General features: G+C 56.5%; 2 protein-coding genes across 3 annotated transcripts in view; both read right to left on the bottom strand.

Annotated features, from left to right (window-relative positions):
* SYCE3 (synaptonemal complex central element protein 3) overlaps positions 1-450 on the bottom strand; it is a 29,052-nt gene extending 28,602 nt beyond the window's left edge. The window contains exon 1 of the mRNA XM_058740877.1: positions 316-450. The gene's annotated coding sequence lies outside the window, so the exon portion shown is untranslated. The remainder of the gene's footprint in view (positions 1-315) is intronic.
* Positions 451-5,564: 5,114 nt separating this feature from the next.
* Positions 5,565-13,931, bottom strand: CPT1B (carnitine palmitoyltransferase 1B). Of its 2 annotated transcripts, none has more exons than XM_058740874.1 (19): positions 13,296-13,931; positions 12,969-13,128; positions 12,456-12,595; positions 11,981-12,158; positions 11,655-11,756; positions 11,331-11,468; positions 11,155-11,232; positions 10,229-10,336; positions 10,071-10,155; positions 9,329-9,524; positions 8,810-8,995; positions 8,618-8,723; positions 8,413-8,529; positions 7,884-8,048; positions 7,670-7,804; positions 7,418-7,570; positions 6,733-6,846; positions 6,047-6,139; positions 5,565-5,900 (listed from the first exon to the last, which is right to left on the bottom strand). In XM_058740874.1, exons 2-19 carry the CDS (start codon positions 13,107-13,109, stop codon positions 5,817-5,819), a joined length of 2,319 nt encoding a protein of 772 aa, XP_058596857.1. In that variant the 5' UTR covers positions 13,110-13,128; positions 13,296-13,931; the 3' UTR covers positions 5,565-5,816. The 2 variants fall into 2 exon arrangements, with proteins under 2 accessions (XP_058596857.1, XP_058596856.1); XM_058740873.1 differs by having other exon boundaries at positions 13,546-13,931.
* Between the last annotated feature and the right edge of the window lie 213 nt (positions 13,932-14,144).

Raw genomic sequence — 14,144 nt, 5'->3', positions numbered from 1 at the left:
GTCGGGGTGAGGAGACGGGGGTGGGGGGGTGGGTGAGGGAGGTGCGAGGTGAGGAGACCCGTGGGCGTGGGGTGTGTGTGGGGGGAGGGGACACGTGGGGGGGTGGGGGGAGGAGACTGAGGTGGGGGGGGTGCAGGGTGAGGGGACACGTGGGGGTGGGGGGAGAAGACACGTGAGGGGTGGGGGTTTGTGGGGGGAGAAGACACGTGAAGGGTGGGGGTGTGGGGGCGAGGAGACTGGGGCGAGGTCACGGGTTACGTCGTGAGAAGGAGTGGGGACGCTGCGGTCAGGGCGCGCAGCGAGGGCGTGGCTCACCTCCCGCACCGCCTGCGCTCGCGTCAGGATCCGCCGTCCACCTACGCAGCCTGGGGCACGAGGTCCAAGCTCGGAAAGGCACCCCGCCCCTTTCCGTTACCAGATCCGCCCCCAGAAGTGGCTTCTCGCCCTCATTGGCCAGTCTCCCGGAGCGGAAGGGGCGGGGTCACAAACACGTGAATGCGCCCACTTCTGGCTGGTCCCAAGTGTCAGCCTCCAGGTCTCATTGGCTACTCTGTAGAGCGGAAGGGGCGGAGTCGTCTCCGGCTGGTCTCGCACGTGGGGCTCTGGGTCGCAGATGGGCCGAGTTCCCAGACTGAGGACCGGCCGAGATCTCGGGAGAGCAGAATTGCAGCGAGGGTCCACTGGTGGTCCTGATCATTGTGTTCCTGTCTGTGGCTCATGAGTGTAAGGTATGCACTCAGGGCCCTGTCTGCTTGACCACTGTGCCCCCAATGTTCAGGACAGCACTTGGCACAGCAGGTGCTAGTAAATATTGGTTCAATTAGTTCGACGCCCAAATATATTCAGTCTTGACAACTACAGTGCTGGCGGACATTGTTGCATCTGTCTTACAGAGCAGGAAGCAGAAAAAGTACATGCAACTGGGGAGAGTGTGAGCTCTGGCTCCAGTCCAGGCCTGCCAGGCATCACTGGCCTCCAGGCGGTGGAAGCACATAGCCCCAAGTCAGGACAGGCAAGAGAACCGCTCACGGTTCTGCACGTTAAGCTGTGGGGCTGCACGTTAAGCTGTGGTCCAGAGGAGGCCGGAGAGATGCTCACACCTCAACAGGCCAGTCTAAGGAGCTCAGTCTTTACTTAGAGGGCACTTCGGAAGGGTGGGAGGCAGAGGAGTGACATGGTGAAGCGGTCTCTCTGGCTGCTGGAGGGAGAGATGAAGCAGACTGTTGCTGTGTGGGTGAATGATGTTGGAGATGTGGACGGGGTGGAGGGAAGTACACAGAGTAGAAGCCTTTTAGAAGGTAGACTTGACAGGGCTCGGTAATGTGGGAAGTGAAGAAGAAAGAAGGAATGGGTTGGTGGCTGTCTGGAGGGTGATCACTGGCTGAGTTGGGGAGTAGTGGGGGAGAAGCTGACTTGGAAGGCTGTTAACCGGTTTTGAACACTTTGAGATTCCAGATAAACCTGGGACCCACTGAATTTTCTTTCAAGGATTCTGATTTTTAGTGGACTGATTGCAGAATAGGAGACAGAGCTATAACTGAGCCAGACAGTTCTGGGCACAGAGTATTTGCCCATCTATTGAGGCCATACCCCCTCCCCAAGCTGGCAGGTTCCTGCCCCTTCGGAACCTGGTTCCCTTGCTGTCCCTTCCCACCTGTGAGCCACCCTGCATACTTCTATTCCTTCCACCTTTGCTTAGACTTCCCAGAGCTGATTCCTGTTACAGCATCTCAGAAAAATACTAATCAGCAATAACTCTGATGGGTGATGAAGACAGCTTCAGGAAAGAGTAGGAGTTTACCAAGATGAGAACAACACAGGATTTCAGGCAAAAGTTCTATCAAAGGCAAAGGCAAGGATGTGAAAAAGCTTTCTTCATTTAGGGAATAGAGAGTCTGGTTGGGGCTCAGCATTCTTGAGTTGAGGCAGAAGATCCTTTGGGCTGGAATGTGAGGGCCTTGGGTACCCTGCCTAGTGGATGAGGTGGGCTATCTGAAGAACCCTGCAGAGCTCAGGCCAAGAAGGATGGGCTCTCGGTAAGCCCAGAGATGTCAGTCTGGTCTTCCCATGCCCCTGTGCATCCAAAACCAGCTAACTATTCACCAAATGTTTTCTTTATATCCTTGTCATATAGCCAGACTGTATTTTCCAGCCTTCCTTGCATTATGAGCCCTGGCCAGTGAATGTGGCAGTAAGTGCCCTGTATCATTACCAGGCCAGATCCGTAAAAGCTTCCCACGAGTGATACTTTCTCTCTCTTCCCCATGTACCTGCTGGATGTTGATGTCCAAGGCAACTTGGGACCTACTTGAGGAAGGCAGGGCTTCTGTCAACATGCCTTTGAATAATGGTATGGAGCTGAGTCTCCATCTCAGCCAACTGAACAAGAACTAAATTTCCCTTGGGTTAAACCATGAAGATGTCAGGATTTATCTGTTATGGCTGCTAGCCTTTACTAGTGCAGATCTGTAAACCTATGAGAGACAAGTAGCTTGTTCAGGTTTGATGGGTTGTCACCAGAGGTTTATATCTTGGTTTAGCACTATGGTTTCTCCTCTTACTTATTTTAACCAAGAGCAAATCAGATAAAAAAAAACTTTGGATTTCAACATTAATTAAAAGCCAGCTTTTTGGAGACCCTGCTTACTGATCTCCCAGAGCTGGGTGAACTGATGAGCCCAGACACCTACCAAAACCCAGACACCTACCCAAGGTAGGTTACACAGACACCCAGAGTGGCAGAGGTCTGTGAAGATATTTTTGGAAGACCAAGAAAGCTCTGAAATGGAACGTAACATTTTGTGAGCTTAGATTTAGTTTTATAAGCTTCTCACTGAGACTCAAAGGAGGTTAGGAGTCTCTGCCCTGGGAATCCTCTCATGTGCTCTTAGGGCTTTAATGATCTTCAAAGTGGTTCTCAGGAGCCTACATCTCCTTAGCTTTCAAGTTATATTTTGAAGAGTCTGAGACATTTTCACGAATACTCCCTATAGGCACATCAAACTCAACATTTAAAATTCTCATCCAATATCCCAATCACCCAAAGCAGAAAATATGAATATCTTTGGTGCCTCCCTATCAGGTTTTTCAGACCTTCAACATTCTCAGTTTCCTGAGACTCCCTTTCTTAGTCTAAGTCCTGCCATTTCTCCCAACCTCCCCCCCCCCCCCACCCCCACCAAGAGCAGTAATGACAGGTCTCTTTTCTGTCCTTACCAGCCCCTACTTTGTTATTTTTTTTTAAGAATTAAAAAAAAAGTTTATTTATTGAATTTGTTTATTTATTTATTTTTGAGAGAGGCGGGGAGAGGGGCAGAGAGAGAGCGAGGGAGGGAGGGAGGGAGAGAGAGAGAGAGAGAGAGAGAGAGAGAGAGAGAATCCCAAGCAGTCTCCACAGTGTCAGCAAGGAGCCCGATGTGGGGCTCAAGCTCACAAACCATGAGATCATGACCTGAGCTGAAACCAATAGTTAAATGCTTAACTGACTGAGCCACCCAGGCACCCATATTTATTTATTTTGAAAGACAGAGCATGAGTATGGGAGGGGCAGAGAGGGAATCCCAAGCTGACTCCATGCTGTCAGCACAGAACCTGACATGTGGCTCGAACCCATGAACCATGAGATCATGATCTGAGTTGAAATCAAGAGTCAGATGCTCAACTGACCAGAGTCAGGTGCACAACCCCCCGCCCCCCGCCCCCCGCCGTTGGTTCTAATGTCATTTAGGTTGGCCATGATGATCCCGTTAAAATTTAGGGCAGGTTATATCACCCTCTGCTCAAACCTCAATGTCTCCCCCATCATTCAGGGAAACCAGAGTCTGGCACAGTCCACCTGTTCCCCCCCCCCCCCGGCTCCATGCCCCCCACTAATTCTGTGCCAGCCACAGACCGTCCAGTACTGTTCCTGCATTGCAGCAGGCAATGCTTCCACCTTGAAGCTTTGGCTCTTGCTGTCCACTGTGCCAGGTATCTGCTGGCCTTGCATGCTCATTTCCTCCAGGTCTGAGTCCAATGGCCCCGCTCCGGAAGGCCTGCCTGCGCAACCCCATCTGAAATTGCCACCCACCCCTCCGCGCTCCCTCCCCTTACTTTTCTCCTTAGCACTTATTACTATCTGACTTACTATATAATTTACTCATTCTTCTTCGTTAATGCCTGCCTCCCCACTAGACTCTAAGCCCCAGAGGGAGGGACTCTTTTGGCCAGTTTTATTCACAGCTGTATCCCAGTGCCTAGCTCACAGTAGCACTCAATAAGTACTTACTAAGTGAATTATTCCAAAAGCCTCCTGGTTTCCCTGCCAGCCACTCCGTCCCCTGATCCATGCCTGTTTCACCTAATAGTGAATTCCACATAGGTCGGTGCCTTGTTCACCACTGAACCTCCAGCACAGAGCTTGACAAACAGAGCTTCATGAGAGAAGGCCCAGGATTATGTCTAATTCATTTCTGGGCTCTCTTTTTTTTTTTTTTTTTTAACATTTTTTAAAATGTTTATTTATTTATTTTTTTGAGACAGAGACAGACAGAGCATGAGCAGGGGAGGGGCAGAGAGAGGGAGACACAAAATCCAAAGCAGGCTCCAGGCTCTGAGCCGTCAGCACAGAGCCCGACGTGGGGCTCAAACCCACGAACCGTGAGGTCGTGACCTGAGCCAAAGTCGGATGCTTAACCAACTGAGCCTCCCAGGCGCCCCTTCGTTTCTGGGTTCTTAGCACCAAGCATAGGGCTGAGATCCAGATTCATTCTAGCATGCAGTGATAGTGCTGTCTACTTATACTTTCCAAACAAATTATTTTTTGTTTACTCCTGATGTTAATTTAATGTAAAAGCCAACCTGAGGGGAGGAGCGTGTGTTGCTCCAGATTATAGTGTGTGCCGTCTCACAGACATGGCCACTTGGCACCTTGACCTCGGGCCTGAGGTTACAGCCCCTCCCTTTGGCCAGGAGGAGGCCAAGGGTCTCCACAGGGCTGTGCAGGGGTGCAGAGGGCATGACTATTCATGGAGGAGGCAGGTGGGCCCCACTCTCTGGCTGACAAACAGAAGTGGCCCCAGGGACCAGGTGAAGGTTCTAAAGCAAGAATTTATTCCAAGTGCACATGTGAGTGTGGACAGCGGTGACCCCGGGAGAGATACGCATTTCTTTTTTTTTTTTTTTTTTTTTAATTTTTTTTTTTCAACGTTTTTTATTTATTTTTGTTTTTGTTTTTGTTTTTTTTTTTTTTTTTTTTTAATTTTTGGGACAGAGACAGAGCATGAACGGGGGAGGGGCAGAGAGAGAGGGAGACACAGAATCGGAAACAGGCTCCAGGCTCCGAGCCATCAGCCCAGAGCCTGACGCGGGGCTCGAACTCACGGACCGCGAGATCGTGACCTGGCTGAAGTCGGACGCTTAACCGACTGCGCCACCCAGGCGCCCCGAGATACGCATTTCAAAGTAGGTCATATGCCTCTCAGTCTCCCAGCCCCAGCTCCCCACCCTGCCACTTCTCTGGTCTGGACTTGGGCAGGGGAGGGCCTCATAGTCCCCAGCAAAACAAAGGTACCTGAGAGCCAAGAGAAAATTACACAGCCTTATCTTTATTAGTATCTAGCAAGAAAAAGAAAATCGAAATCCCCTCCCTGCTCCAACCCCACCTCCACCACCTGGGCCCTCAGCCAGCAGCATCTATCTGCCTGGAAAGTGCCGGCTGCCAGAGCTGTCCTTGGAGCCTGGACACCTGTGCAAGGCCACCCTGTGCCTGTGAGCCGACCACAGGCCCCTCCCTCCACAACGTGGGGATGAAAGGGCAGCTGGCATTTCTCCAGCTCTCAGCTGTCAGCCTTGGGAACTTGGAAAAGATCAGCGATGTCCAGCAGAGCCTGGCGGATGTGGTTCCCAAAGCGCTGGGCATTCTGTGGGAGCCAAGAGCTCAGACCAACCTTCAGGTGAACCCCTGTCCCATTGCCCCTAAAACTGAGGACTCTTCCCCCACCCTGCCCAGACAGGGCCCCAGGTGGCATCCCCTCCTCAGGCCTGTGCAGGAACAGGGGAGACTCACTGTCTCTGAGCTTGAAAACTTGCTGGAGATGTGGAAGAAGATGGTGTTTTCACCCGCAATCATGTAGGAAACCCCATAGCCGTCATCTGCCACCTGAGGGCAGCACGAGAGTGAAGAACAAGTAAACCAAACTTTGTGGATCTGAAAGCCAAGCTGACTTCATGCTTGTTCTCCCCACAATATTCCCAGGAAGGGGCCCCACCCCAGATGCTGCGTTTTTCCTGAGGTCAGGAACACCCCCAGGAAACAGCGTGAAAACCGAGGGGTTCTGCCCGATGCAGCTCCAGACGCTACCAGGAAGCCAGGACCTTGTGTTTCTTTCAGGAGGCTCAATATCACTGCTTCTCTCCAGGGTGGGGGTGGGGGGGTGACAAACTAGCCCACTTGAACTTCTCAGTGGGAGGCCTGGGCTGTCTCTGGGAAGCACACACTTCAGAGGAGGAAACCAGCCCTGGGTGTGGTCATGCTGCAGCTGGGAGTATTGAGGAGTGTTGGCCTGGGTGGGCCCCAGGCACCCGTCTTCTGTCTTCTGTCTTCAGGTCAGGCCCATAGCTACTCATGCTGTTTCCACGCAGGGCAAGCCCCGGGGCCATGCTCCCACCTCTGGTCTGACTTCAAGACTGCACTCTCCACTGAAACCCCTGGGGCCCAGTCCTGCTCATCTGTCCCCTTTCAAGGGCACTTACAGGGCCAAAGCCACCACCGGCGCCCAAGTGATTCGGGTACTGCTCTGGGTCAAACATACGGATCTGGAATTGAGCGATCTGGCTGGTGGAGAGGCGCCAGGGTTCTGAGAGCACCTGCAACAAGGGGGCCCCAGCAGTGAGACACCATGCACGGAGCGCCATGCACCGAGCATGCACCTGCTGACAGGTGGTGCCTCAGCACCAGTACGAGTGACGCTGCCCCTCGCCCGCCCTGCCAGTGTGTTCTCAGCCATGTCAGCAACTGCACAAAACCCTCAAGGCCCCATGTGACCTAACTGTCCCCTGGGCCTCCTCTCCTACCAGCCTATCCCTTCCTTGGTTCTGCTCCCTCCCCTCCTGCTGTTCCTTGCGCACCCACACCCCTGCCTCAGTGTCTGGGCACCGGAGGTTCCCCTGCCTGGGTATTCTGCCCACCCTGATACTGCAGCCTCTACGCTTTCCTCACAAGTGCTGTCACCACCTGACACTCTCATGAGAACACCAGCTCCGTGAGGGGAGGTTCCCACTCAGAGCCAGGACCACGAGCCTGGATGGGCTGTAGAGTGGGAAAGCCGGCCCCAGCCCTCGAGGGCAGCTTCTGGGGAGCTGGCCAGAAAGAAAACAGGCCAAGCCCCCCCCAGGAGAGGGCATGGGGACAGAGGACACACCCACCAACAATGCTGACCTCAGCCAGGAAAGGGGAGCTGACCCCCAGGTACTTGGAGACCACGTAAAGGCAGAAGAGGTGCCTGTCTATCCCAGCCCCTGTCATGGCCAGGCGGTACATATTCTGGTGTTTCTTGGAAGCTTTCCGGAAGAGATCTTGGAGGTCTGCTTTCTGGGGAGCAGAAGTGGAGCAGTGAAGAGTAGCCCTGACCCCAAGGTGGGCAGAAGGTAGAGGGGTCACCTCACAGTGTGGCTGGTCGGGGAGGCTCACCATGTGGGACCCCTTCACCATAGCCTGAACAAAGGCTGTGGACTCGCTGGTACAGGAACGTACAGTCTCGGTCCGTCCCTCCCGGAACATTCTAGTCATGGAGGCTTCATAGGTCAGGCAGAACTTGCCCCTGTCCTGAGGAGCAGAGAGGGGTGAATCTGGCAGGTGAGTCTGGTGCCACCCTGCCCCCTCAGCGGCCCTGCGGGGCTCCTACCCGGAAGTGGGCCAGCTGCAGGGCAATCTGCACAAAGGCGTCAGGGCTGGTCCGACACTTCTTGATGAGGCCTTTGCCAAATGGCAAGAACTGGAAGCAGTACAGCTCCACGTCGTCTGCCAGCGCTGTGGCCACCTGGTAGGAGCTCTCGATGACCGCCTGGCACTGCCAAGACATGGAAGGGTCAGCTGGGGGCAGAGCTCTCCAAGCAGGACTCCAGGGTCACATCTGGGAGGCCTGAAGTTTAGGTGATAGATGAAAAGCGGGGCTGGGCAGGTCTCGGTGCACCTTCTCCATCTTCAGACACAAAGGGCAACCTGGGGGCAGCAGCCACCAGAGGTCAGGTAGGGCTTTGTGGGAAGAGGGAGGCACTAACAGGTGCCCCATGGATGACTCTCACACCTCACATCTTTCTCTAACCACCAAATGGACTCTGAGAAGCTCCTGTCCCTCCCCCGAGAGCATCCCCGGTACTTGTCATACTTGTCACTCTCACAAGCCCATCCCTGTTCCTTCGCAGACGGCACACCTGCTCAGGAATGTCCCACTGCAGCCGCTGGGGAGCTGCAAGCATGGGGTTCGGTTTGCCCAGGCAGTGCCCAGTCTCCGTGTAGCCCAGGTGGAAGGTGTCAGTGCCCAGGACAAACTGCAGGGAGAAGGTCAGGCTGAGAGACCACCCACGTGTCCCGCACCCAGCCTGCCCTGCAGGATGCCTGCCTGTCAGGGCCCGTTACCTCCCAGAGGTGCCCTATGATAGGGGCGTCTGCCCACGCGTGTTCCGTGTTGAGGCCCAGCTGGCCATTCTTGAAGGCAATGAGAGTAAAAGACTTGTCGAACCACCTGCAGGAAAGGAGGCAGGCGATGAGCGGAGCACACCGAGATGGACGGAGAGGCGGGGGGCCTGCACCGGGGCTGGGGTGCCGCACCTGTTGTAGCAGTTGCCATGAAGTAGGGCCTTGCCATAGAGGCTGAGGCTGGCCTCATCTTCAGGGTCGTAGTGGGGAGACTCCTCGTCCAGGGCCACAAAGAAAGCAGCGCGCTCGATGGCGTCTAGAGCAGTCTTGTTCTTGCCGGAGCTGAAGAAAGCCTGGCGTGCCTGTGCCCACTCCACTCTGGGGGCATAAGGGCAGGGTGAGAGCTGGAGACACTGTGGGTGGCAGAGAAGGGCACCTCCCAGGACCCAGCAGGGCCCAGAGCTGGGGGTACCAGCCTCTCCTGGAAGGTGTCCTTGTCCTCCACACACTCCCACCTGGCCATCACCGAGCTGGATGTGGCTGGAGATGCAGTGGGTTACAGCCACTGACCAGCAGTGCCCCTCGCCACAGAGGGTCCTGCTGTGGACAGAGGATGCCATGCCAGCACTTCCCTCCCTCAGTCATGCCTCTGGCCCCGCGTTCCAGGGCGGCACTCGGGGCCAAGCCCCTCCCCTCGTGGGGCCCTGATACCTTCCCCCCGCAGTGAGGGCTGCCAGCTTCTCCTCCCCAGGCTGAGGCGGGGAGGGGTCATCCAGGATCCTCTGGAACTGCATCTCCAGGTCGCGAGGCTTGAGCAGGTGCGAGCCCTCGTAGAGCCACACCTTGAAGAAGCGGCCCTTGTGGTAGACGGCCACGTGCCTGCTGTCGGAGAGGTGCTGCAGCAGGTCTGCAGCGGAAGCGGGCAGGAAGGCTGAGGCAGTGTGGCATGGCGTGCCTTGCTCCCACTTCACCTGCTCTGTAGGCTGCCAGCTTCCCTGGGGGGGGGGGGCTGGGGTGCAGGGGGCCTGCACTGAACCAGGCCCTGTGCTGGTTGCCTCCACACCTTGTTTAAGGCCAACACCCTGTGAAGCACTTCACAGGGCAGGAAGCCCACACACTGCCCCAGGGTCTGCGAGCAGCCTTCTGGTCCTACAGGCTCCATGAAGGGCTCACGGAAAGCTCCGCGCCCCTGCTGCTCCTTCCTCAGACTACCTTCCCCCGGCCTGTGAAGCCCAGACAGGACAGGAGGGGCTCTGTTTTGGGCCCGCAGGGTCCCAGCACTAGCGTCGTGCCTGTGAACAGTAGGGTCACAATTACATGACCCTGAGACACCCAGGATGCTTGGTGATGGATGAGCAGGTGGTAGGGTGACCAGCCATGGCAGGCCCAGAGCTGGGCGGGCGGGAACTCCGTCTGGATGGTGCCACCACGGGCTCCTGGTTGTGGCCAGTACCTGTCTCCTTGCCTGGGATCCGGGTGGTGTTGAACATCCTCTCCATCTGGTAGGAGCACATGGGCACGATGCCCAGTGCCATCACCTGGGAGGAAGGCCCAGCATGGTCAGACTCAGGCCTCCTTTCCCTGTCATGCCCTCAACCCAACACAACTCACAGGCTTGATCTCTTCACGGTCCAGTTTACGGCGATACATGATCATAGCGTGGACGATGTTTCCCAGGCGGGCTGCCTGTATATCTGTGTTCTTGATGAGCACAAAGTCCTACAGAGAGAGGACAGAGCTTGCAGGTGGTGTGACAAATGTGCACAGGTCACCTGGGTCTCCCTGCCTAAGGACAGGGTGTCTTGACCCCTTCCCCCGGTCCATCCTGCACATTCGGTCAGGGTGCACTGCCAGAGATGAAATGCGTAACTGATCACGTAACCCCTCTGCCCAGCCTGAATCTTTGATCTGCTTTTCCATAATCTATTTTTGTTCGTATTTTGTTTATTTTGCATTGAAAAAGAAGTTCCCACCACTAAAAAACAGTTTAAAACCTCTGGTGTGGACAAGCCATATATAAGCTGTGAGGAGGACAGTTTTGTGGAGGAGGGGAATTCAGCACAGGATTCACAGTGTGTTTTGGACAGTGGGAGAGGAGAGAGAGGCATGCTGCATGGACCTGTGGCTGGGCGGTGGGGGGACCCTGGTGGCTGCATGTGCTGGTGGGGGGATCCTGGTGGCTGCAGCACAAGCACGTGCTGGGGGTGGGGGGCTGGTCATGGGAGGGTTAGAGACCAACAGTGACCTTCTGAGCTCTCAGAGAAGCTGCTCTGGGTCCACATCGTGACACAAAAGGGAGGCATGATGAAGGAGATTCCCTGGGGATGGTGTTAGGAGAGCTGGGAACATGTGGCTGGGAGGCCAGCAAGGGAACCAAGGCAGGAAGTGACGGAGCCTGGGGACTCTGAGACTGACAGCGTCAGGCTGTGTGGCTATCCAATTCTCTAGATCCTCGGTATCTCTGCGGCCCTGAAGCTGCTTCCTGACTGTTCCTCCAGGACCTCCCTCATCTTCCCTGTCCCCGAATTCTCTCGCACCATGACATAGTAGTTGCTGTTCACCACGAGGGGGGCCCTGCTGCGCAGATACACGTACTCTTCCCACCAGTCACTCACCTGCGGGAGGGAGGGAGCAGTGAGGGCTGGGGCAGAGGGCAGGGGACAGATCCCCCTGACACAAGCGGAGGTGAGGGTAAGCCCAGGAGGGGACTCACATAGTTAGTTGCCCACCATGACTTGAGGACCAGGTACTTCTGCAGCCTGGGAGCAGTCTTGTCCTGGAATTCTTTGGCCAGCGTCTCCATTCGGTAATATTCCTCATCATCCAGCAAGGGCCGCACAGACTCCAGGTACTGTCCAGCCAAGTTGTTGTCAGTGTGGGGGCCAAACAGCAACAACCACCTCTGTCCCGACCCTCTTCCAACCCAGCCCCATTGCTCTAAACCGCGCTGTTTGCAGGGGGACAGTTCCTTATGTTTGCAGAAGTCCTCTGGGTCCAGCCTAGCCTGCACATTGGGATGTCTGATTCAGGCCCTCACCCGGTGAATTGTGGCTGGCACACTGGGCACAGGAAGCTTGGGCAGGGATGTCTGGAAGCTGTAGAGCATGGGCCGCCGGCTGGACAGAAGGCGGACACAGAACTGGGCGTACAGAGCACAGAGTGTTTCTGGTGAGAACCAGGGGAAATAACGGAAACAAACTAGCAAACACTTGAGGACTTGGGCTCCCGACCCTCAGAACCAGGACAAACCTATGCACCAGGCACCAGTGCCCTGTCTGCCTCTCCCCTCCAAGTTAGAACCCCAAATGAGGCCCCCACGGTCTCAAACCAGATGCCTGAACCCCTCCCCTGGCTTCTGCTCACAGCCCAGACTTTGGTGAAGTGGCTGGTCTGGCCGTGCATCTCAAACATCCAGCCATGGTAGGAAAGAAGCATTTTCAGGGTTTGGCGGAAGAAGAAGATGCCCATCATCCAGACCCCCGTGGAGAAGATAGCCATGCTGAGAAGTGCCCGGGTCTGTGGGGTCCGGTAGGGGCCACATCTGTCAGAGAAGGGAGAGGGCTGCAGAGGGTCCACTTGAGGCCAGCCTTGGGGAAATTCTGACTCTGAAGTTTTGATGGTACAAACCATCTTGGGGGAGGTGCTGAAGAATAACATTCCTGGGCACACTCGTGTCTGAATGCATAACATACAAACTTACGAATGTGGGACTCTGGTGATGGCAGCCCCCAGGGAGGGCTGCCCTAGGACCTCCAATGGCTACTGTCCTGCATCTGCCCAGCTCAGGAACCCTGGCCTTAGAGCCTGCCCGGCCCTCTCTCATAGCCCTGCTTCTCACCCCTCAGGGAGGCATCTCTGGATACAGCAGATGAGTCCCATGGAGATGTCCACTTTGCAGTAGGAAGAACCCACGGTTGCCATGACGACGACCAGCCAGCTGGTGGGGCTGCCAGGGTACACACCCCTAAGGATACCATTCTGTGGGGCAGAAACAAGCACACTTACAGCAGGAGTGAGGGCGGTGAGCAGGCACCTGTGGGGTCCCGGGTCTCTCACCTGTTGTGTTCTTCTTCCTCTCTCATGTCTGGTCTTCCCCTTCTCCACACTCCCACACCTGCAGCACCCGATTGCTCACTGTGTCCCTCTGCCACTCCTTGTATGCCCATCTCCCCGCCACACCTTGAGCGCCGCTCTGGTTTCTGCGCTGCTAGAGCCTGTCACCCAGCAGGACTGCCAGCCAAGGTGGGGGTGGAGGATCTTAACAAAGGGGCAGCAGCTGACACCTGGCCTCTGTCTCCGGGAGGACTCTATTCTGCACTTGCTGGAAGAAGCGAGAACCACCTGCGCCCACCTTGATGCGAATCAGGCGTTTCTTCCAGGAGTTGATCCCAGACAAGTAGACGTGTTTCAGGGCCTCCCGACTGAGCCGGAAGTCGACCCCATCTGGGGTCACCGTGAACTGGAAGGCCACGGCCTGGTGCGCTTCCGCCATCCTGGAGGTTGGCCGTCACCTGGGAGGGGGCAGGAGGGTCCGCGGGCGGGCTCAGGCTGACCCCGCCCCCGGCCGCCCTCCGCGCGGAGGCCCCCTCCCTCCGCCCCCGGCCGGGCCGCGCCCCCGCCCGCACCGCGCCAGCGGCCGTCCCCCGCCCTCCCGCTTCGCACGGCCGCGCAGCCGGACCAACGGCCGCGGAACCCTCGCGCCCGCGTTCCGGGCAGGGTCCGTCACGGTGGTGCAGGGGTCGAGCCGTAAAATCTGCAGAATGGCTGCCTCGGGGTGGGGGCGAGACGCAGAGTTGGTCTGGGGCAAGGCCGGGTCTGGGCACTCCCAGCCCCGCCTGGGAGGGACCCCGGCGCCGTCCCGGTCCCCTGCTCTGGTCTAGGACTCTGAGCCGGACCGGTGGCCCTGTGTCGCCCCCCACTCCACTCACGGGTTGGGTTCGCTCCTGTCAGCGTGTGGGGCCAGTAGCTCTGGCCCGTGTCCCCACGTCCTTCAGGCCTGGCCATCCCCGCCCCGCCCTCACCGGGAACCTGACACCCACTCCCAAATTTGGGTTGAGAAAACAGATGTGGGGCGGCAACCAGAGTCCCCTTCCCTCTGTGGTGGGAATCAGGAGTGGGGGCGGTCCCGGTTTCTGCAAGCTGAGATTGCTCAGAGGTCTGGGAACCTGGGGGGGCCTAAAGGGTCTCACGTGAGGGTGGTGGCATTAGAGCTAAAAATAGCTGAATGTGGGGAAAAGGTCATCCGTGTGTCAGCTGTGCTGCCGGTCCCCTGCTCTCCAGCGCTCAGGGTTGGGCAGCCCCACCCCAGGGCCCTCTTTGTACCCCCATTGCTCCCCAGTCCCCCGCCCCAGTCCCTCTAGTGTGCATCACTTCTAAGCTGGAGCCAGGGAGACACAGGGCCAGGGGCTCCATTTGGCAGAGTGGACCCTTAACTACGCTCAAGCCCAGAGCACCGAACAGCCATGCTTTTCAGAAAGGGAAAGTGAGGTTCAGAGCCACGGTCACTTTGTCACCCTGTGTGCACTCC

This window comes from Neofelis nebulosa, chromosome 8 (genome assembly GCF_028018385.1).
Source record: "Neofelis nebulosa isolate mNeoNeb1 chromosome 8, mNeoNeb1.pri, whole genome shotgun sequence".
In the NCBI taxonomy this organism is placed as follows: domain Eukaryota; kingdom Metazoa; phylum Chordata; class Mammalia; order Carnivora; family Felidae; genus Neofelis; species Neofelis nebulosa.
The sequence above is the reverse complement of the archived record's forward strand: the minus strand, read 5'-3'. Positions and strand labels throughout refer to the sequence as shown.